Raw genomic sequence first — 21,456 nt, 5'->3', positions numbered from 1 at the left:
GGCTTCCTCCAGCCTGCATGCCAACCATACATTGTCCTGCGACCCCCCTGACCCTTCGCCGCCCGAACCCTGGGCCAGGAGCACCCCCAAAGCTGGCCTGCCCCTGGCCCGGCCCGGCCCGGCCTGACTTCGGCCTCTGCCCCTTCTTTTCGCAGAGCCCTGGAGGAGGACGAGCGGCTAGAGAGGGGGCTGGAGCAGCGGCGTCGGAAGCTGAGCCGTCAGCAGAGCCGTCGGGAGCGCTGCGCGTTGAGCTGAGCCGGCCGCGCTGGGCGAGGCTGGGCCGCCCCCGGCACCCCCACCCCCCCCCCCCGCCGCCGCTCCCTTTGGGGCACGAGGGCTGTCGCTGATCCCGCCTGCGGCCCCCCGAGCTTCCCGGGGCTTCGAGCCCCACGTCCTGGGGATCCCCTGCCACCAGCCATCGGGCGGCCCCGGGCCTGCGCCAGGACTCTGCCCTCCCTCCGTCTCTGCCAGGCCCCTGCGGTTGGGCCGGGCCGGGCCGGGCCGCTGCAGTCCAGCCGCTGGCCGCCCCGTCCCGCGCTTCACCTTCCCGCACCCCCGAAGGATCCGCCCCGCCCCTCTCCTCCTTCCCCGCCCCACTTGTGCCTTTCGGCGCGTGGCCACCAGAGGCCGCCGTGGGGCCTGGTTTGCGGCCCTCCCGGGGCGCGGGGGGACCCCAGCAGGGGGGTAGGCGCAGTTTCCGCCCCGCCCCGCCCATCAGGCCGTATTTATTGAAGCGTGTGCGTGTGTGTGCGTGTGTGTGCGAGTGTGTGTATTTGAGTATGCGTGGGACTCTAGGACGCCTGCAGCACTTAGGGACCCCCCCCCCACGATCTCTGCGGGGTTCTTGGACCTTCGCAAAACTAACGAGAGGGGGTGGGGACAGAGAGATCCATGAATCAATCCCCCGGCCTCCTTCCAAGCAAAGACTGGGGTCACGTGGCTCTTGTTCATAGGGGTGATTAGTAGGGCTCCAGCACCATTGATAATTGAGCCTGTGACCAAAACTGGCTACCAAATTCGACTGCAATCCCTCGGTGCCCCGGCCACCCCCCAGGGACTGCACCGCCATATTCAGGAGTTTGTCCCGCAATAAATTCTGACTTGGAATCCACTGGCTCCTCCCTCTGTCCCCCCACGCCGGATGGGCGGGCTGCAGCTCCCTGGGTTTGGAGGAGGGAGGAGGGGGCCTAAGGGTGGGTGAGGCTGGGCGATGCAGATCAGCCTCTTCATAGGCAAATAAGGCTGTCTTTGGGGGAGCCCCCGGTCTGCTTGTGTGGCTAAGGTCTGATCTGTGAGGTGCCACCTCTGTGACCCACTCACCCTCACTTCCTCCCGTACAAAATGAGGGGGTTAAGACTACATCTTCCAGCTCTCGATATGGTGACAGAGCTCAGGTTCCTAAGGTACATCTAGGAGGGGAAGGACAAGTCATTGCCCATTTTACAGATGAGGACATTGAAGAGTTGAGAAAATAATCAAGAGTAGCCTGCCTCGGGGCAGCTAGGTGGCGCAGTGGATAGAGCATTGGCCCTGGATTCAGGAGGACCTGAGTTCAAATCTGACCTCAGACTCTTGACACTAGCTGTGTGACCCTGGGCAAGTCACTTAACCCTAATTGCCTCACCAAAAAAAAAGAGAGAGAGAGTGAGAGTGAGTGAGAGTAGCCTGCCTCAAGGACAGCCAGGTGGCACAGTGGATAAAGCACTGGCTCTGGATTCAGGAAGACCTGAGTTCAAATCCGACCTCAGATACTTGTCACTAGCTGTGTGACCCTGGGCAAGTCACTTAACCCTCATTGCCCCGCAAAAAAAAAAAAAAAAGGAGTAGCCTACCTTTTAAAACTAGGTTTTTTCCCTGGCCCTGGCTGATGATGATGGGTCCAAGGGTGTTTGTTTTTAACCAAGGCTTTGCTCCTGTGGCCCAGGCTGGGCACTCTGACCTGAAAGGGCTGGGAGAGACTGAGCCACAGACAAGTGGGGACCAGACTCTTCTTTATTCACACTCACTCACACACATCCCCATCCCCTGAGGCTCACAGCATCCCAACCCACTGCTCCCCCAGGCCCCACAGTTCCAGCCATTTCCCCCACCTCACACCACGGTGGGAGGGGGGCCTCCAGGTCCTGTCAGGCAGCTCTGGAGGTGGTGACCTGTGCCAGGGCAGGCGCTGGGGGGCGGGCAGCTGCTAAGGGTCAGAGCATCCTGAGTCATGATGTCCCTTTGGTCCTCCTCTGGGCACTCGGAGCCGCTGTAGCTGAAGAAGCCCACGAGTGTTTGGACCTCCTTTAATTCTGAGACTGTCTCCAGAGTCAACAGCAGGGCAAGCAGCCCCAGCAGCAAGTAACCTGGTGGAGAAGGTGAGGGAGAGTGAGGGAGAGGAAGGAACAGGAGGTTCCTGGGCTTCCAGCGTTAAAGTTAGTGGTGCCCTTGCCCGGAAAGAGCGGCTGGACTTCTGGCCCCACCCCATTCCCATTCCTTTGGCCCCTGGGGCCTCGCCTGGGCAAGGGGCCTGGCTCTGTGTCTGGGCATCACAGCCCTTGGCTCCTGGGCATGGGGATCTGTGAGAGACAGAGGGGCTTCCTCCCCTCCCCCAGCAGGACAGCTTCTCAGGAGCAGACACAGAAGAGACACATGGAATCCAGCCCTCTCCTGAACAAGAGTGCTCTCAGTGCCATCCCTGATGAGTGACCTCAGTCTACCATTCCTCTGGGCAAGGGGAACACGATCAAGCCCTCTGCTGTCCCCACCAGTGCCTTCTGGGTATTTTGAAGATAAGTGTGAGGTCTCCCTTAATTCTTTTTTTTTGGGGGGGGGTCAGGGTAATGAGGGTTAAGTGACTTGCCCAGGGTCACACAGCTAGTAAGTGTCTGAGGCCGGATTTGAACTCAGGTCCTCCTGACTCCAAGGCCGGTGTTCTATCCACTGCACCACCTAGCTGCCCCCCTCCTTATTTATTAATTTTGGGGGGGGGGGTTTGTTTTTTGGGGGTTGGTTTTTGTTTGGGTTTTTTTGAGAAGCAATGGGGATTAAGTGACTTTCCCAGGGTCACACAGCTAGTAAGTGTCAAGTGTCTGAGGCCAGATTTGAACTCAGGTACTCCTGACTCCAGGGCTGGTGCTCTATCCACTGCACCACCTAGCTGCCCCCCTCCTTATTTATTTATTTGGGGGGGTTGTTTTTGTTTTTGGGGGGGTTGTTTTTTGTTTGTTTGTTTGTTTGCAGGGCAATGGGGGTTAAGTGACTTGCCCAGGGTCACACAGCTAGTAAGTGTCAAGTGTCTGAGGCTGGATTTGAACTCAGGTACTCCTGAATCCAGGGCCGGTGCTTATCCACTGCACCACCTAGCCGCCCCTGTTTGGGTTTTTTTTGAGAGGCAATGGGGATTAAGTGACTTTCCCAGGGTCACACAGCTAGTAGGTGTCAAGTGTCTGAGGTCAGATTTGAACTCAGGTACTCCTGAATCCAGGGCTGGTGCTCTATCCACTGTGCCACCTAGCTGCCCCTCCCTTAATTCTTAAAAACACTCCAAGGCCTAGTAAATTGTCTTCCACTTCTAGGAAGAGCCTTTCTACTGAAGGATACCATGGCAAGCCCCGTGGGGATGCTTGGCCACCAAAAGCCAGTTAGTCCCCATCCCAGGCTCCTTTGTCTTTCGTCTCCTGCTTAAGGCCCAGACCCCACAAGATTAGCTGTGCCTGCTCTTGCCCCTGGTGTGCCCCCTGCCCTTCCTGAGCTCACCTTAGGAAAGAGCATCAGATTTGGAGCCCAAGGACCCGGGTTCAAATCTTAGCTCTGGCATTGATTACTCCTTTAGTGGAGTCATCTTCCTCCTCTGTAAATGAGGGGTTGAAGTAGAAGATCTTTGAGGTCCCTTCCAATTTAAAATTCCAAGATTCTCTGCCACACTGGCCTGCCATGATGCCTGAATTTCCACCATTAGAGTTACTTCCAACTTGAGAACTAAGTGTTCAGTGTAAAGGAGGCTGGATGGTGCCAAGGGTTCTTGGGGTTCCAGAGAAGCCCACCCGCACCCCAGGGACCATCCCCGTTACTCACAGATGAGTGCTAGCTGGTAGAGCCAGTAGAGGGCTGGATGGCGGTCCTGGCCTGGAATGAAGTCCCCCAGCCCAATTGTGCTCAGCGACATCAGACAGAAGTAGAAGGCGTCCAATAGACCCCAGGTGTCCTCCTGGCTCCACAGTGTCAGGGCAGGAAGCAGGACAAAGATGGCCCCGACCAGCAGCCCTAGCAGCCAGGCCTGGAGCCAGGGAACCCTGGCCGGGGCCAGGCCGCAGTGGGCGGCCACCCAGCTCACCAAGCAGTGCAGTGGGCGCAGCAGCTGCTGGTTCAGAACCGCCACCAGCACGAGACCTGCGGGCAGGCCCAGGCCGGCAAAGCCCACACAGAAGGCCTTCCCACCATCGGAGAGTGGGGCTGTGTGGCCATACCCTGGACAGGTGGGATGGGAAGAGAGGGAAGGGGAAGATGAGCCTGTGGCCTGAGAGACATCCAGGGACTGCCCCCCCCATCCCTGGGAGGGTCCTTGATGCTTTCTCACAGTTGGGGACTCCCTGGAGGTCAATGACTCACTCAGCCCCAGACCCACAGGAATTCCCCAGTGAAGCCAGGGGGCCCAATGCCCCTTTCCCTCCCTTTAAATCTCTCCTCTCTGACACCAGAGTCACCCTGAATTTCTGGGAACTTCCCCTTCCCCAGGTCCCCAAGAGAGAGGTTTATCAGGGATAAATGTGTATGATAGTTAAATGTTGGGGTGTGCTATCCCCCTCCTAGGTGATCAATTCTGCAAAACTCAATCTCCAAGTTAGCATTGAGTTCAGTGTCTGAAGGTCAACCCATGGGGGAGCAAGACTGGCCCCTGGGACATCCCTGACGAGCAGTCATACAGCCTCTTTTTAAAGACCTTCCAAAATGGGGATCTCACTCTGGGGAAGCACCCCATTCCATCCTGAGTAGCTCCATTCATTAGAAAGCTTTTCTCTTCACCAAAGCCCCAAATCAGTATTTGGCTCTTTGAAACTTCCCATGTGTGACCAGAAAAAACCTTCTGCAAGGATGCCCCAGAACCGGGCACAAAGCTCTGGACACCAGGGGCATTTAAGGAAGGTTTGCTGTATTTTGGGGGTGAACCGCCTCCCTCAACATTGCAGAAGTCACATGACCATCTCAGAGCTATTAGGAACTTCAGAGATCCTAACCCTTTGGTCCAACTTCCTGATTTGACAAGTGGGGATACTGAGGCCCGGAGAAGGGAAAAACTTGCTCAAAGTCCCACAGTCAGACAGTAGCAATGCCAAGTCCGGACCCAGGCATGCCAGCTCGTCTAGGCTCTCTTTGTACCTCTCTTTCTCTAACATTTCACTGGGATATTGACAACTGGGATGTGACATAACAATTCAGTTCAGCACTAGGCTGGATGTTGGGTATTTACTTTTTTTTTAAAGCAAAATCCAAAATGCCATTGCCTGCGCCACCTAGTGGCCTCATAGATAGAATATTTGGAGTCCTGAGGGTCTGGGTTCAAATTTGACCCCACACACTAGCTGTGTGACTAAAAGCAAATCCCTTAATTTCTCTGAGCCCCAGTTTCCCTATCTGTAAAAAGAGAGATAATAATATCCTGGACAAGAGAAGAGTCGGGGCGATCTGAGAGCCATCCTCATCTTCAAATATTTGAAGGGTTGTTATCGGGGGAGGATCAGACACATTCTTTTCTTTTTTTTTTTAAACGGGGCAATTGGGGTTAAGTGACTTGCCCAGGGTCACACAGCTAGTAAGTGTTAAGTGTCTGAGGCCGGATTTGAACTCAGGTCCTCCTGACTCCAGGGCCGGTGCTCTATCCACTGTACCACCTAGCTGCCCCCAGACACATTCTTTTTAACCCCAGGAGAGTGAGAGGAGCAAAGAGGCTCATTGGGCCTTGATCCCAGGAACATCTTCCCACCAGAGCTGTCCGGGAGTGGCACAGGTGGCTAGTGAGTTCTCCATGACTGGAGGGCTTCAGGCAGAGGATGGTTGTCCACTTGTCAGAGAAGTCACAGGCGTGGCCATCACTGCCCCTGAGGTCCCTTCCAAATCTGAGCTGTCGGCCCAGGGTCCTCCTCTTCTCCAGTTCCAAAGGGAGCAGCCCGGAGTGGGTGGTGCTCAAGACAGGACACAGCCCTCTTGGCTGATAAACTGGAGGTACCAGTTGGGGAGCGTCAAGGGCTGGAAGGATATCCCCCTACACCCCAAACTAGGAACTTGAAGTGGGGGAAGCTGTGGTCTTGTCATTGGGCTGCCCCATCTAGGAGCTCTAGGGCAGGAAAAGGGGGACCCTGAGCATTTCTCCCGGCCACCCTTTAACCCCATGGGAGTTGGCGAGGTATGGGCCCCCGGCCTCTCCCCTTACCTGTAGTAGTGAGGACACTGACAGCAAAGAACAGAGCAGAGGCAAAGTCCCAGTTCTCAGACTCGGTGGCATTGCCCAGGGCAGAGATGCCATAGGCCTGGGCTCTCAGGACTGCCTCTAGCAGCACCTCCAGCTTCCCAGGGGACAGGCAATCCTGGTGGTCTGCCTGGAAGGTGGCCAGGTGCCCTAGCAGCTCTGCCCGGAGCCTGCGCTCAGGGGGACTCTCAATGGCCACAAACACTGCAGATCCCAGCAGTAAAAAGGCCAGGTAGCAGGCCAGGAGCAGCCAGTATCGGGCCCTGGGCCCCATGCCCAGCATCACTGCTGCCCCCCAGACCCAGGAGCCAGCGGGGGGGGGGGCAGCGTTCCTGGGCTCTGATGGGCAAGGACAGAGAAGCAGCAGCTGAGAAACTGGGCTCCTGGGTGCTGGGAGGAAGACAAGGGCGGTGCCCTGTGTGGGTGAATGAGAGGGGCTGAGTGCCCGGGATGAGGGAGGAGCCTGACTAGAGGCATGTGGGCTGGAGACCAGGTGAGAAGGCAGAGGCCCTGAAGCATCTCACAATTTACAGATGGAGCAGGGGGGAAGGGGCTTGTCGGAGCACATTCAGCCATTAATAGAACCCACAGGTCCTGGTGTTCCCTCCTTCACATACCTCAGTGTTCATAATCTCGGGCAGTCACTTGGCCTGAGCTCACACCAGCCACGGGAGGGCGGCAGGGGGAGAGGTCGTGATGTCCCATGAGCATCCCAGGATCCAGATCTAGGAGAGTCTGAAGAGACGATCTGGCCACCATCCCCATCTCCTAGGTGGGGAAGCTGAGGACCACAGAGGCCCAGGATTCCCAGGCCAAACTCCCACAGATTATAAGCCTTGGGACAAAGACCCACCACACACCACTTCCCACAGTTTATTCATCATCCCAATAGCAGCCAAGCCCTAAGGGTTTTGGTATAGCACCTCTGCTGCTTCCCACTCAACCAGCACTCCAACCCCATCTGTCAATCACCCTGCCCTCGATGCCTTCCCAGACCCCCCGAGTCTCACAGAGTTTGGATTCTTTTAACACCATTCCGGTTTAAAATTACTACAGGTTCCCTACATGCGCACGCGCGCATCTGTATGTAGCACTGTTTTCTTCCCCAGTATAATGCCATCTGTCTCTTGGGCCTGAAGCCCTTACTCTTGATCAAGTTTCCCCAACTCCTGACATGCCCAGTCTCTGGGACCCAGGGCCAGTTACTCCCAGAATCCTCTCCTGTGGTCAGAGAAAAGAGCAGAGCCAGTGTAGACAGCTGAAGAGTTTATTTGGTTTCAGTAGCACTCTGGGCTGTGACCTCCAGACCAGGGTGGGGAGGTGGAGGCAGTGCTCTGGGAGTCCCCGAGTCCCCGCACTGGGGAGTCCACTCCTGATGTCCTCAAGGGAAGAGTCCCCAACCCAGACACCCTCTGGGCTACTGTTTTGGGGCAACAGTGGGATGGAATCCAAGTGGGGTGACGGCCCAGTCACTCATCCCAGACACATCAGCCCCATCCCTCTCCGTCCCCAGGGGCCACAACCACATAACTTTGCACTCCCTGCCTCCCCCCGCCCCAGGCCTGGCGAAGGGCAGACAGTGATTCCCTGAGACAGGTTCTGGTGCCCCCTAAACCAGCCAGTTACAGTGCCCAGCCCCAGGAGGGGAAGAGGAGGGGCAAGGGGATGGCTTCAGAGGTCCCCCTAGAGATTGGAGAGGCAGGGGTGAGCCCAACCTCCCCTCTGGACTCCCCTCGGTTCAGTGTTAAGGCTTCAGGTGCAGCGTAGTGTTCCAGGCAAGGGATGTTTCATCCCTCTCTTGTGCCCCCTCCTAGAAAAGGGGGCCACCATAGAGGAAAACCAAGAGCCTCTGGGAGAAACTGAGGCAGCAGGGGAAAGGTCCTAGTTCCTAGGGACTGCTCAGCCCCTTCCAGAGGGACTAGGGGAAGAGTGGGCAGGGGCCATCAGCCCCATGCACATAGTGGCCTTTGGGGGTCTTTTCCAGTGTATACAGTGGCTCTGGCTGAAGGTCCCCCTTGGGGGGCATCTACCTCCCCAGGGCCAGGTCCCTGAAAGGTTCTGAGACACTCCCACCTCACTGTGGGGTATGCCTTGCTCCCCTCCCTCAGGGGCTCTCCTCTGGCTCTGTGGCTCCCCAAGGAGCCTGGGCCCCCATGTCTTTGGTCTGGGCTCTGCTGTTCTGGGGGGACTCTGGGCCAAAAGGGTTGAAGGGTGAGGGGTCCCGAAAGGGGTCTGAGTCTGGGAACAGGGTCCAGGGAGCTCGACGTGGGGCGGGCTGTGGAGATGGAAGTGGGGATGGGCGGGGTCCAGTGGACACGAAACTCCAGGGGTCAATGCGGCTCCGGAGGGGCGAAGGCCGAGGCCTGCCAATGAGGCCCAGCGTTGGGGATCGTGGGGTTCCGGGAAGGGAACGGAAGGCCCCGGGAGGGGGAGAGACAGCCCCACCTGCAAGAAAAGTGGGGGAGAAGTTTAACCCAGGAGAGCATGGGGGCTCTGGGCCAGCCCTCCTTCCAGGGCCCAGGCCCGACCTCCTCACTCCAAAACTCCCCTTCCTGAAGAAGCAGCAGCGAAGAGAGGCCGAACACAAAGGGAAGCAGAGTGAATGTGTGTGGAGGTGGTGCGTGTGTGTGTGTGTGTGTGTGGGGGGGGGGTTATGGGGGGACCTGGAAGATGCCCCAGATCGGAAGGACTTGTGTCTCTAGCCCCTATTAAGCTCCCAGGTTAAGTGATCACTCTGGCAGGGACATCCCCTGTTCTAAGGGCTCTCTCAGCTCTGATATTCTCCGTCCTAAGTTCTAAGTTCCCTTCTCTGTCTGATAAATAGACAGCTGCTTGTTTGGAGCCTGGAGGCTCAGTCCCTTCCCTAAGGCTGGGCCTTCTTACCCCGCGTCTCCTCCTCTCGACGGGGGCTTTTGGCAGAGGGCTGCCCTCCTGGGGTTCCCAGGTCAAGCAGTGGGGGGCTTGGAGGCGCCTCAGTGTCCAGGCTCACTGGAGAAGTTGGGGCCTCTGGAGTTTTGGGAGAGAAGCGAATAAGGGGGGAAGGGGGTGACGATGATGCCTCTTCGGGGGTGGTCTCTCCCTTGTCTCGGGCCCCGCTACCAGCCTGCTGCAGGTCCCGGCCCAGCCCCAGGGATGCCAACAGAGCCGTCCCACGGAGCAGGGCACGCTGGATGATCTTTGGAGTCCCGCTCCGGTCTGAGGGGCCTGTTCGCCGTGACTCCTCTGGCTCTGGGGGGCGGACATCACCTGAGGGAGCACAGAGGGGGGCATCAGGGGACAGAGTGGCCACCTCCAAGCAAGAAAGGACCACCCCTCAAAGGGAGGACTGGGGGTCGGGGAGAGGGCTGAGCCTTCACCCTCCTCTCCCGCCCTTCTCCCCACTCTCCACAGTCACAGCAAGTCCCTTGGCCACTCCAAGGGCAGCCCTTCAAGCCTGGGTCTGCCCAAGGCACCGCCCTAGTCACTCCTGTGCTCAAGGGCCTTCAGAGGCTCCCTTGGGCTTCCATTCCAGGCTCCCCCCACAACATCATGACTTTCCTTCTCTGTGTAGATTATTTCCCTCCAATAGAACTTCAGTTCCTCAAGGGCAGAGATGGATTCGTTTTTGTCTCTGCGTTCCCAGAGACCACCATCATGCCCAGTATACAGTAGGTACTTCATAAATGCTGGTTGAGCTCAATGGAACTGACATTCCTGTGAGTCACTGGAGAGGAACTGAACAAGGAAATTCCCTTCCTCCCCCTCCAAAGCCCACCAACTTCTCCAAGAGGTCTTTCCTGAACAGTCTGGCCCCAAGTCGTTGAACATGGGCTCTATGGGGAGCTTCGGGAGGCCAGGAATGGAGACCAGCTTCTCTGGCCTCACTAGGCCTCCCTTCCCCTTTCAGCATTCCCAAGCACACAGTAGGGCTGGCCCAGGTGTTTGGCTCCCAGCCTCCTCCCCAGTCCCCTCTCCCTCTCTCCAGGGACACGGCAAGTGCTATGCTAGGGATTTGAGCTACAGAGCTACTGCCTTCTAGAAGCAGCATTACTGGGGGATCACCGAGAATGAACATGGAAGCCTACACATTGTCACATAGGCTTCCCCTAGGAGGTGACCACTGAGTTCATCCTTGGGAAGGCAGGAAGAACTGCCTGCAAAGGCATGGAGGTAGGAGATGACCTTTACAGGGAGGGCAAGCTGGCCAGTCTGGCCAGAATGGAGGGCTTAGAAAGGGGAGGAATGTGGACAACACGGGCAAGGAGGCTGGATTCGGTCAATTGGGACACCTTGGCCCTTGCTGCCCTGTCCTTCCTCTGTCCAAGTACCAGCTCCTCAACAAGACCAAGGATTTGAGTGTTATCCCCCTTGGCGCTGTCCCAGACACACAGCAAGGCACCAGTCCTTGTGGGCACCTCTGTGTCCACTCCTCCCCAGCAGCCCCCAGGCACGAGGCTCACAATTCTGGCATGGGAAGGAGGTCTAGGCCCTGTGTTTGTCTTCGCAATCATGTTCTACGTTGGGTACCCAGGTTTCCACCAATCAGGTGACCAGGGCTCCCCAGCAAGTATTAGAAATGCTCTCCTGTGCATCCCGGAGGAGCCGAAGGCTATTTTGAGGGAGGCCAGAATTGCTCCTGGAGGGGCCCCTGAAGAGGGGGGCTGAAGACCTAGGCAGGGGCCAGCAGAACACTCACCATTGATTGTAGGGGGTGTGGATGGAGACCCCAGGGGAGACGGGTCATTGGAGTCCAGGTACCAGGTGGTCTCATCCATTCGGGACCGCCTCCTGGGGAGGGAAGGAGATCGGGGTGAGTGGCAGGGCCTGGGAAGAGGGCGCAGGAAGCAGCGGGTGGCCCCAATACCGGTTGGACACTTACCTCCCATTCTGAGCCTCCCCTGGCTTAGGGGAACCCGGCCCCCAGGCCCAGCATGGCCTGCGCTCCCCATTTCCTGGGTCTTCTAAGCGTCGTGGGGACTGGCCCCTCCAAACCTGTCCTGTGTCTGCAGCTTCCACTGAGGAGGGAAGAGGACTGACTCAGGCCCACCCACACCTTCCCCCAGGCAGATAAGCAGCAGGAACCCCAGGGAGAAGCTGCCCTTAGCGGCAGGGGATCGAGGGCAGCACTGCAGAGGGAACCAGAGCAGGGCACTTGGGCAGAGATCGGGACTGGGAGGAAGGCTGGGGTGGGGTCCAGTCTCAGCCTTGCCCCCTGCCCTGTGCAGCCGTGCACGTGGCTTTTCTGGGCCTCAGTTTCCCCACCAGTGAACATCCCAGGGCCGACGTTCAGAGCCCAGGCTGGATGGAAAGGGAGCTGAACCAAGCAGGCAGGGAGCTGGTGGACACCTGGGCCCACTTACACTGGATGGCCCTGAAGCGTGGGAAAGTGGGCGAGTCCCCGGCCCCGACCTCGAAGACGTTTTTCCTCCGGTCCAGGCCAGGAGAGGCCTGCACGGTGATCCGGTGCTTGAAGTCTAGGATCGGTCAACGGGAAATGGAAGTGATCAGGATCGTCCAGGCTCCGGCTCCCAGGCCCCACCCAGAGCCACTCACGAGGCAGCATGCAAATGAAGTCAATCAGGCCCCGCCCCTGAGGCCCACCCTCCCTCCGCCCGGAGTCCCTCACAGGGCAGCATGCAAATAATTCCTTCCAGGTCCCGCCCCGCTCCAGGAAGCCCCGCCCTCCCTCCGCCCAGAGCCACTCACGAGGCAGCATGCAAATAGGCCTAGTGGCGGAGCCCCGCCCCTCACCCAGAGGCATGCTGATCCTCTCGCCGCCGTCCCGAGCGCGCAGCTTGCTGCGCTTGAAGGTGCCCCGGCGGCGGCGCACGTGAGGCCGCTCTCGGTCCACCTGCTGCAGGAGCAGGGTCAGCTCGCGCTCGAACACCTCCAGCTCCCACTGCGCCAGCAGGTGCTCGCGCCGGCGCAGCTGCTCGGCCTGGGAGCGCTGCTCCCGCGCCGCCCGGGTCAGCTCCTCCTCGCGGCTCAGCAGCTCCTGGCGGGGGTGGGGGTGGAGAGCGGGGCGGGGCGTTAGGGAAGCTGGTGCCCCGCCCCCCAGATCTGCCCCTCCGGCACCCCCTCCTTCTCCAGGGTGCCCCAGCCCACCCCCCCCCCCCCGCCACGCTCAGAGTTGGAGAGCTGGAAGAGCGGCCTACTTATTTCCTAGAAGGGGAAACTGAGGCTCGGGCTGGCTAGATTCACACCCAGCTCCTCTGCCTCTGGAGGGCACCATGCTATCCTGAGCCGCTCTCCTCTAAGGATGCGGGCTAACCTCTGGTACCTCCCTCACCATCTCCGGGAGCCCAGGGCCATGGCTGCCGGCCCCCTCCAGGTACACGGGGCTTCCTCCCTGGTCCCAGCCGGCTTGGCCCCCGGCCTCGGGAGAGACCCCGGGCTCTTGCCCCCGCCCCGTTCGCTCCAGACTCGGCTGTCCTCCTCAGCTCCCTGCCCAGCCCAGCCCAGGAACCCTTCCTGGGTCCAGACACCCCGTCTCCTCCTGCGGCTTCCTGTCCAGGGCCCCAGCCCCCTCTTGTTCGGCAGGGACAGCACACAGCGGCCTTGGAGATGAGACCTGGTCAGCTGCTGGCTCTGCTCCCGACTCCCCTCCTCCTAGCCTTTCCCAGGGCGCAGGGAGCCAGCCAGCACCTTCTCCTTTGCCCGGATCTCGTCGAAGAGCCCTTGGATCTCCCGCTTCCAGCCGTCCTGCATGGAGTGGAAGGAGTCCCGAGGCATTTCCCTCAACACCTGCGCTTCCAAGGCGGCCAGCTGCTGCAGGATGACGGAGAAGTCTGGCCGGCGGTGGGGGTCCTGTGCCCAGCACTCTTGGGGGGAGGAGGCAATGGCAGAGAAGGGGCTGGCTCAGTGTGTCGCCAGCCCCTCCCCCAAGCCCTCTCTGTCACAGCTACGAGCCCCCCCCCCTTTGTGTCCCTTACCGGCCATGAGCTGAGCGAAGGGCTCAGGGCAGGTGGAAGGGATGGGCAGGGTGAGTTTGTTCACGGCGACTCCATAGGCCACGGCCAGGCCATCGATGCCGCGGTAGGGCACCTCTCCCGTCAGCAGCTCCCACAGCAGTACCCCAAAGCTGCAGGCCAGAGGAAGAAATGGAGTCAGCTGGGTCCTCCTGCTCCTCCCCTCCCCCCCTTCCCCTCCCTTGGGTCGGGCCCTCAGACCTCCAGACGTCGCTGCCCTTGGAGAAGGTGGATGCCTTGATGACCTCGGGGGCCATCCAAGCATAGGTGCCTGCCGCGCTCATCTGGGTGGTCTTGTGCCACTCTCGGGCCAGGCCAAAGTCAGTGATCTTCAGGGTCTTATGCTCCACGTCATCTCCCTCCACCGGCTGCAGCAGCAGGACTGGGGGTGAGAGGGGAAGCCGGGCCTCAGGGGTGAGCAGAGGGAGACCACCCAGATTCTGGGAGGCCCACTGAGGCAGAAGCCCTGGACTAGTCACCCAGGCAGGAAGCAGCACGGCATGACCACAAGAGCCGACCACACTTCCTCCTGCCCTGCCCTGCCTCCCTCGGAGAGAACACAGGGATGGCACTTCAGTCTGGCTCCAATCGACCCTCCACCTTGTCTGATTTCACCCTCTTCTTCACCCCAAACAGGACCAGCGGCAATTCTGCCATCTGCCTCCAAGTATTTGACTAAGTGAGTCTCCCATGCCCGGAAGGCACACCCTCCTCACCTTACCGCTACCCTCTAGATTAGGGGTTGGCAGTAAATCTGGCTGGCCAGAGTCAGGGACATCAACCTCCAGTTTCCCCCATGGTACATACTAGTGTGATGCCCTTCTCTGGGCCTCAGTTTCAACATCTGTAAAATGGGAGGGAGGGGCGGCTAGGTGGCACAGTGGATAAAGCACCGGCCCTGGATTCAGGAGTTCCTGAGTTCAAATCTGGCCTCAGACACTTGACACTTACTGGCTGTGTGACCCTGGGCAAGTCACTTAACCCCATTGCCCCATTTAAAAAAAATGGGAGGGGGGAAGAACGAAGCAGGTGATCCCCAAGGGCCCTCTCAGCTCTACAGCTGGGCCTGGAGTCAGAAAGGCTGGAATGAAAATCCTGCCTCAGACACTTAATAGCTGTGACCTCTATGTGCTTCAGTTTCCTTACCTGTACAATGAGGGTGATAATAGCATACACCCCACCCCACCCCACCCCCGCCTTGTTTTGAGGCTCAGGGAGATGTTTGTAAAGAGCTCAGCACAGTGCCTAGCACACAGTAGGTATTTCATAAATACCTTCTCCTCAGAGCCACCACGTCCCTGAGGACAAAGCCCCTGAGCCTGACACAATGATTGATTCGAAATCTTGGCGTTTCTTTGGAGACCTTGGGCATGGGATGTGCCCCAGTCTGCTGACGGCCAGGCCTGTCGGGCCCTGTGACTGCTTCCCGTTTTACGGATGATGGAATCCAAGATCCGTGGGCAGTGACCCACCCAATGCTGAGCCCCAGCTCGGGCGGGGCCCCAGGGGATTTGAACCCAGGCTTCGGGCTCAGACAGGCACAGGGACCCAGCTGGGGTGGGAAGGGGAGGAGGTCAGGTCCCTTTCTGTCTCTAGTTTAGTTCATTTCCTGTTTCCTTCTGGCCCACAGCCCCACCCTCCAGCTGCTGCCTTAACTCTGGAGAGGCAGCCAGGTACTGTGGGAGGAGCCTTGGCTCAGAGTTCAAATCCCAGCTCTATGCTCCATACGCCCACCCCTTCTCCCTGAGGGGACTGGACAACACCGTTCTGGTGCCTTTCAGCTCTGGACCCAGGAGCCTGGGAACTCCTTGACCCATCCCACTATTCCTTCTGGCAAGCACCCCCTGGAAGGGGGGTGCTCTTAAGTTTCCTGGCGGCCTCCCCATCCTGCCTCAAAAGCAGAAGAGCTGGGGCAGCCAGGTGTTGAAGTGCATAGAGCACCTGAGTTCTAATCCAGCCTCAGACACTTACTAGCTGTGTGACCCTGGTCATGTTACTTAACCCTGACTGTCCCCCCCCACCAAAAAAAAAAAAATAGCAGAGAGGGCTGGGGCAGCCAGGGTCCAGAGAAGTTAGAGCACTGGCCTGAGATCACACAGGAAGCACGAAGCAGCTGGGCAGGGGGACACCCTCTTAGCCTGTGACGCCAGCTCCAAAACTTGCTGCCTGTGTGACCGGGAGCTTGTCCCTTTAACTCTCCAGGCTCCAGAGAGACCCAGAAGAAATGGCTCCGAGGCCCCTCCCACTTCCAAGCCTATGATCAGGGCCTTCTGTCAGCTGGCAGAGCTGGCAGCAGGGTGCTCTTCCTGCCCCCCATCCCTGAGCTCCAGGCCAACAGTCCTGAAGGAAGGGAAGGAAGCAGGGGAACGTCAGGGCCCTGGGGGCCTTGGTGGAAGGCAGGAATCCTTTCACGGGCTTGGTGGCTAGGAGGGACTTAATACAATTTTCATTGAGTTGAATAGCCTGGAGCCTGCTCACTTGACAGATGAGGAAAGTGAGGCTGAAAAGGCTCCTCCTGAGCTCCAGGCCAGCGAGCAGAGCAGTGGAGGGAGGGGGCTCATCAGCCCAGCCCAAAGGCCTTGGACTTGGCCTCGCTGGCCCCTGTGGCCTCCTGGGGCCCTGTCCACAGACTTCTTCCCCTTCCCTTCCCAGTCCTCTCAGCTTCCCCTTTCTAAGCAACCTCAGTCAGAACTCCAAGGCTCTTCTGGGAAAGCCGGGGGTGAGGGGAGCAGGCCTGGCCTGGGCTGGGGCAGCCCTGGAGAGCTGGTCCTGTGACTCGTGGGCCTGGAGAATTCCCTCCCCCCTCCCCCCCAGCCAAAGCTCACAAGGACCCCATTGTCCAGGCCACTACAGGAAAATCAGCCCATTGTTTTCTGCTGTGTCCCCCCACCCCCAGGACAGGGATCCCCCCCAAAAGAGTGCACTCAGGACTCCTGGGCCCAGGGCTGGGGAGATCTAGAAGGAGGTAGGATGCCCAAGCTCTGGGAGGCCAGAGGCCCAAGGTGCCTAGGCTAGAGAGGCCAAATCAGGGCCAAGCATCCCAGGCAGAGGGGGTTTGGCCAGGGGGGCCCTGCTCCCGGCTCTCCCCCCAGTCCAACCACCCCCTCAGCCAGCTGTGCCTGGAGAGGGAGAGGGAGAGAGGAGGCCAGGGCAGGGACAGGAAGCCCGTTCAGGAAACGCAGGAAGTAGCAGGGAGGGCGGGGAGCTGGGGTTCAGGCTATTGTTCCATTTTCTCTGGAAAGAGAAGGGAGGAAAAACAGAAGCCAGGAGTCCCCTCCCCCCAGCCAAGGGTCCAGCCTGCAGGGGAATCCCCCCTCCCACCAGGGTTGGGGAAAGGGGCTGGCAGGAGGAACAGGGGTCCCTTCCTGGTGTTCACACACTCCTTCCCACCAGCCTAGGAAGCTAGAAGTGGGAGGAGAAGGCTGGACTCTGTGGGCCCAGAAAAGAAGCAGAGACTTGAAGCTGAAAGGGACCTTAGGCGTCATCTGGTCTCATCCTCTCATTTGACGCTGGGGGGACGGGATGGGACGGGATGGGAACGGACACTGAGGCTCATGGAGATTCAATGGCCCAAAGTCACCCATGGTCAGTGGGCCTTGAATGCAGGTCCGGACTCGGGTCTGTGCTTTTCCCCAAAGCCCACCTAGGCAAGGAAGGGCATAGACCTCCCTGCAGGCCCTAGTCCCCACCCCTCGGCTTCACCCCCTGGGCCCAGGAGGACCAGGGGCCGTCTGCTACCTGCCCAAACCATCGGAGCCTTCAGTGGCAGCCAAGCTTCTCTGTCTGGTAATCTGATGCTCAGAGTTACTGCTCCTCAATCTGCACCCAGGGCTGTGGTCCAGACTAGACCCCTCACCTTCCTGCCCCCTCTGAGCCTTTGCTAACACTATTACTCTAGGTGGGAAATGCTCTAGCCTCTTTCTTCTGCTGGGTCCCACCTTAAGCCCTTGCTCCAAGAAGCCTTTCCTGGCTTCCTGGGCCCCCACCCACTTCCCTCCCCTAGACAGACCCAGCACACTTCCACACTCCAAGGCTTTATCATCAGTCCCCAGGTAGACCGAGGGCAGGACCCAACACCACACAGCGCAGGGAGAGGAAGTCCAGCCTGTGGAAGCAGTCACCTAATCTAACCTTCCTCCTTTATAGCTGAGGGGCCTAGAGGCCAGAGAGAGAAAGTGACCTCCCCAAGGTCTCACAGCAAAATCACTGCTGAAGGGGGACAAGGACTGTCTTCTTCTGCCGTGTGGTCCAGTGCCCTTAGAAACAATTTTGGGGGAAAATGTGAATGTGCGCATTCAACAAATAACTGTTTGTGCTGGGGGTGGGGGGGTGGGAAGGCAGGAGAAGAGTCGAGCAAGAAAAACTAGACAGAGGCAACTAAGTTTGTCCCATCAGACCAAACATGATCAGTGCCACAAGACAGGGATGGCCAAATGTCACTGGAGGTGGAGAAGGAAGGGAGGGAGCTTTGGGGATGGAAGAAAGATGAATGAGGCTACACCAGGAGAGCCTATTGTCTCTTTCCCAGTTTCTAACTTTTAGAGCCTTTTGGGTGGCGGCCAGACTGTTCACGGAAACAAAAACTGAGGGAAGCCTCTACTATGTTCAAGGAGCTGTCTTTGTCTCAGAGGGTAGCCTTGCTCCCTAAGCCCTAAGGGGTCCTAGTTGAGAAGGGAAGGCTGGGCTCCTGATCCAGAGTGTCAGTTCCCTAAGGGAATGACATGCCTCTGGTTCAGCTCCCAAACTCTAAGATAGCGCCCATCTCTTCAGCTAAGGTCCCTAGCCACTCCTTGGAACCCTTCTTCTCTCTGCCTCTGTCTCCTCTGCTGTAAGAGGAGGGGGTTGGATTCCCAGAGATCTAAGGGATCCTCCAGCTTGGATGTTCTCTGATCTTATGCCTAGGGTAGGGTGAGAAGCCTGTGTTTCCCCCGCCAGGCTTCAACCCTGGAAACATCTCTATGGAGGCAAATACCTGGATCCAGGAAAGTCACTTCCCCTCTCTCTGCCTCAGTTTTCTCCTCTGCTAAATGGGGACACAGCGGCCCCACTTACCCCTTAAAAGACAGGAAAGGGAGTTATTGTTGCTATCAGCTCATGTCCCTGGGAGCTTGGAGCCCAGGCCCCCTTCCTTCCAATTGCTTTCTCACCTCAAGGGACAGGACTTGGAAAAAGCTGCTGGTGCTCAGGGTTCCAGGGATCCTGCCCCACTCCTGATGCCAACAGGCCAGGGTCAGCTTGGCCCAGGGGAAGGGGAACTGGGTGGGGAGAGCCAAGCCCGGGAGCTGAGCGGTCTCGGGTTGGGAGTTGGCCAGTCAGGTTTGGGGCTGTTTGCGGCTGGAATCGGAAAAGGACAGGCCTCTGCCGGGGGAGATTGGTTACTCACTGTTGTTCGACTTGAGGTCCCGGTGGATGACAGGCACGAGAGCCTCGCAGTGGAGGTAGTGCATGCCCCTGGCTATCTGCACCCCCCAGTTAACTAACACGTGAGGGGGGACGCGGCGGCCGGCCAGCGCCCGGCTCAGGGGTCCTCCTGCGGCGTACTCCATAACCAGGCAGAGGTTGGGCTCCTCCAGGCAGACAGCTTTGAGCGCGATGATGTTGGGGTGCGCCAGCATGGCGAAGAGGCGAGCCTCTTGGCGGACGCTTTCTGCAGTCACGCTGATGTCCTCGTCGGGGTCCTGGCGGGCGGCCTTCACCGCCACCAGCTCGCCCCTCCAGCTGCCCCGGTACACCTTCCCGAAGCCCCCCACTCCGATCACCTCCTCCAAGCGCAGCTCTTGGAAGCGAGCCACCTCGGGTTGCGGGGGGCCGCCCCGGGACACGTAGTTGGAGGGGAAGATGCCCACCTGGTCGCCCACCTTGCCCGCCCACCAGCCCTCGTCTCCGGAGATGGCCGCATCCCGGGACAGCACCTCTACCCGGTCGCCCTTGCGCAGGGTCAGCTCGTCGTGGCCGCTGGCCTCATAGTCAAAGAGCGCCGTCCAGACGGGGTTGGAGTAGGCGGTCTTGGGGGCGCCCTCGGCCCGCCCCCCTCCGTTCCAGGTCCCGAGGGGGCTCTTGAGGAGCAAGTTCTTCAGGGGCTCCATTCTGGGGGGGGCCTGCGCTCATAGGCTCAACGGACTAGAGGAGCGCCGCATTTTCACAGATGGGGAAACCGAGGCCCAGAGCGGCAAGCGACGCGGTCCCGGGGACGGGGCTCTCCGCCCCCGAGCCGCTCCCCTCGGGGGCCCCCCGCATCGCGGGGGGGGGCTGAGGCCAGCTCAGGGGCGGGGCGCCCGGGGGCCCCGGGGGCGCCGCCGCGGGACCATGGGGGGCTCTGTCGGGTCGGCGGCCGCGCTCCCTCTTTCCTCCCAGCCCAGGTCTCTTTGTACTTTGGCCCGGGGCGGGAGGCGGCGGCGGCGGGGGAGGAGTTTCGCTTTTTTCCGCTCTTCTCCCTCCTGCAGGAAACAGCATCAGATGACGCTGGCCCCGCGGGGCGGCCCCGGCCGGGGGACCCCGCGCCCCGCGCCCGCCCCCGGGGACCCCGCGCAGGCTGCCCCCTGCCCCGAGCCGGGGGCCCCGCGGGGAAACCGAGGCGGGGAGCGGCGGGGGCGCGCCCGCGCGCTGGTAGCGGCTGGGCCCGAGCGCGCGCCCTCGGCGCCCCTCTAGCCCTTTTACCGGGCTCCTCCGAGACTTTGGAGAAGGGGAGGAGGTGGCATTGCCCGCTGCCTCCGCTCTGCGGAGGAGCGCCTGTCTCTTTAAGAAGGTCGACACCATCTGCACTTGCCTACTTCTGCCTGCTAGGAGAATTTTCGGCCTAGCCACTAGCTGGGTCTGGGCCGTGACCTGAAAAAGGAGGCGACTCCGGCGGGCTCATTCTAGTGACGTCACCCCCTACTCAGAGACACAGAACGGGGCGGGCCACGGTGGGGGTTACTGTTCGCCTACCCCTGCTCAGAGATCTTAGCCGTCCGGGCCCTTCTTTCCAGAGGATGTCCCATTGGCGAAGCTGCACGTCAGTTCTTCCTTGTAACCCAATAGTCATCCGGCTCTTGTTTAAGCTCCGCCCCTCGGCTCCCCCACGTCTGCCGACCGGCTTTGCGCATGCGTTCCAGCAATCCCACCGAGAAACTGTTGCATTCCCGGTCCTCCGCCCCCAAGCTGTCTGAGCCCAAACTTTTGGCACCTACGCGTGCGCCGAATTCTCTGTTGCCGCCGTTGCTCTTCATCTTTATAGTATCGGTCTTCAGAGGTCAACTAACTAGTCTAGTCCTGACCCTCTTACTTGACATATGGAGAAACTGAGGCTCAGAGAAGTGTATCCCAGTTAGTATTCATTACACAATTCATATCTCATTTAACCCTCACAGCCGTTCCCCATTCTACAGATGAGACCCACAGAACTTGCCCTGCGAATCCTAGTGTTCGTATCTGGGGTAGGATCTGAACTCGGGTCTTTCTGACTCCGTTGACTTAAACCCTTATATCGTATGTACGCAATTGTTTGCATATCGTTGCCCCCACCCCCCAAGAATGTAAGCTCCTTGAGGGCAGTTACTGGGGGTTTTTTGCCTTTCTTTGTATCGTGCCAGGCATGTAGCAGCTGCTTCATAAATGCTTATTGAATGACAGGTTGAATGACAGGCCCCAACTTCAAAGGCGGGATTTAGTTCCTAGTCGGCCGATCGCTTCTCCGGAGCCACTTATCGGCCTTTGCCACCATTGCGCAGGCGCTTTGGCTACCTTTTTTTTTTTTCCTCTCCCCGCCCCTCCGTATTTCTAGCCGGGATTGCTCCTCCCCCCTTCCCTCCCCCCCACCTCCGTCTGACCCCGCCCAAAGATCAGGGCGCTTGGCGCGGGCGCCTGCGCACTACCGTTTTCGGCACTTCGGCGCGTGCGCAGTTCTTCGTGGCGATTTTCCCTTTCCGGGTCCCCCGCCCGGGTCCGGCGGGCGCATGCGCGTCCGGCAGCTGGCGGCTCACGGCTCCTGCTTCCGGCCTTCACCGCCCCCTCCCCACACCCCTCCCCCCGCGCCGGGGCCGGCACCGGGAGCGGGAGCGTCGTCGGGAGCGAGCGCGGAGGCCC

General features: G+C 59.4%; 3 protein-coding genes across 12 annotated transcripts in view; 1 reads left to right on the top strand and 2 right to left on the bottom strand.

Annotated features, from left to right (window-relative positions):
* The window catches only part of EHBP1L1 (EH domain binding protein 1 like 1), a 32,806-nt gene extending 31,707 nt beyond the window's left edge, over nt 1–1,099 (top strand). For all 10 annotated transcript variants that reach the window (XM_043971197.1, XM_043971195.1, XM_043971188.1 and 7 more), the window contains one exon: nt 156–1,099. In XM_043971197.1, coding sequence (XP_043827132.1) covers nt 156–255 — 100 coding nt within the window. In that variant the 3' untranslated portion in view covers nt 256–1,099. The remainder of the gene's footprint in view (nt 1–155) is intronic.
* A 908-nt stretch (nt 1,100–2,007) lies between these two features.
* On the bottom strand, nt 2,008–7,565 carry KCNK7 (potassium two pore domain channel subfamily K member 7). The gene is made up of 4 exons (XM_043971017.1): nt 7,063–7,565; nt 6,410–6,784; nt 4,057–4,449; nt 2,008–2,345 (listed from the first exon to the last, which is right to left on the bottom strand). The coding sequence occupies exons 2-4, from the start codon at nt 6,726–6,728 to the stop codon at nt 2,092–2,094; spliced, it is 966 nt and encodes a 321-aa protein (XP_043826952.1). The 5' UTR covers nt 6,729–6,784; nt 7,063–7,565; the 3' UTR covers nt 2,008–2,091.
* Nucleotides 7,566–7,698: 133 nt separating this feature from the next.
* MAP3K11 (mitogen-activated protein kinase kinase kinase 11) lies at nt 7,699–19,645 on the bottom strand. Its single transcript, XM_043971016.1, has 10 exons — nt 18,776–19,645; nt 13,594–13,774; nt 13,357–13,505; nt 13,070–13,245; nt 12,176–12,419; nt 11,785–11,898; nt 11,304–11,439; nt 11,121–11,212; nt 9,329–9,691; nt 7,699–8,890 (listed from the first exon to the last, which is right to left on the bottom strand). Exons 1-10 carry the CDS (start codon nt 19,476–19,478, stop codon nt 8,550–8,552), a joined length of 2,499 nt encoding a protein of 832 aa, XP_043826951.1. The 5' UTR covers nt 19,479–19,645; the 3' UTR covers nt 7,699–8,549.
* Nucleotides 19,646–21,456: the final 1,811 nt, after the last annotated feature.

This window comes from Dromiciops gliroides, chromosome 6, assembly GCF_019393635.1.
Source record: "Dromiciops gliroides isolate mDroGli1 chromosome 6, mDroGli1.pri, whole genome shotgun sequence".
NCBI classification, from domain to species: domain Eukaryota; kingdom Metazoa; phylum Chordata; class Mammalia; order Microbiotheria; family Microbiotheriidae; genus Dromiciops; species Dromiciops gliroides.
Note: the sequence above shows the minus strand (reverse complement) of the source record. Positions and strands in the feature narration are given on the sequence as shown.

Bases quoted from the DNA above. Each gene is read 5' to 3' on its own strand.
- KCNK7 (XM_043971017.1), bottom strand. From the start codon at position 6,728: ATGCTGGGCATGGGGCCCAGGGCCCGATACTGGCTGCTCCTGGCCTGC. The intron at 4,450-6,409 runs GTAAGGGGAGAG...CCACCTGTCCAG, and splicing joins CAGTGTCCTCACTACTACAG to GGTATGGCCACACAGCCCCA. The intron at 2,346-4,056 runs GTGAGTAACGGG...CTTCTCCACCAG, and splicing joins CTACCAGCTAGCACTCATCT to GTTACTTGCTGCTGGGGCTG.
- MAP3K11 (XM_043971016.1), bottom strand. From the start codon at position 19,478: ATGGAGCCCCTGAAGAACTTGCTCCTCAAGAGCCCCCTCGGGACCTGG. The intron at 12,420-13,069 runs GTGCTGGCTGGC...CACCCCCGCCAG, and splicing joins AGATCCGGGCAAAGGAGAAG to GAGCTGCTGAGCCGCGAGGA. The intron at 11,440-11,784 runs GTAAGTGGGCCC...TTCCCTCCTCAG, and splicing joins ACGCTTCAGGGCCATCCAGT to TGGAAGCTGCAGACACAGGA.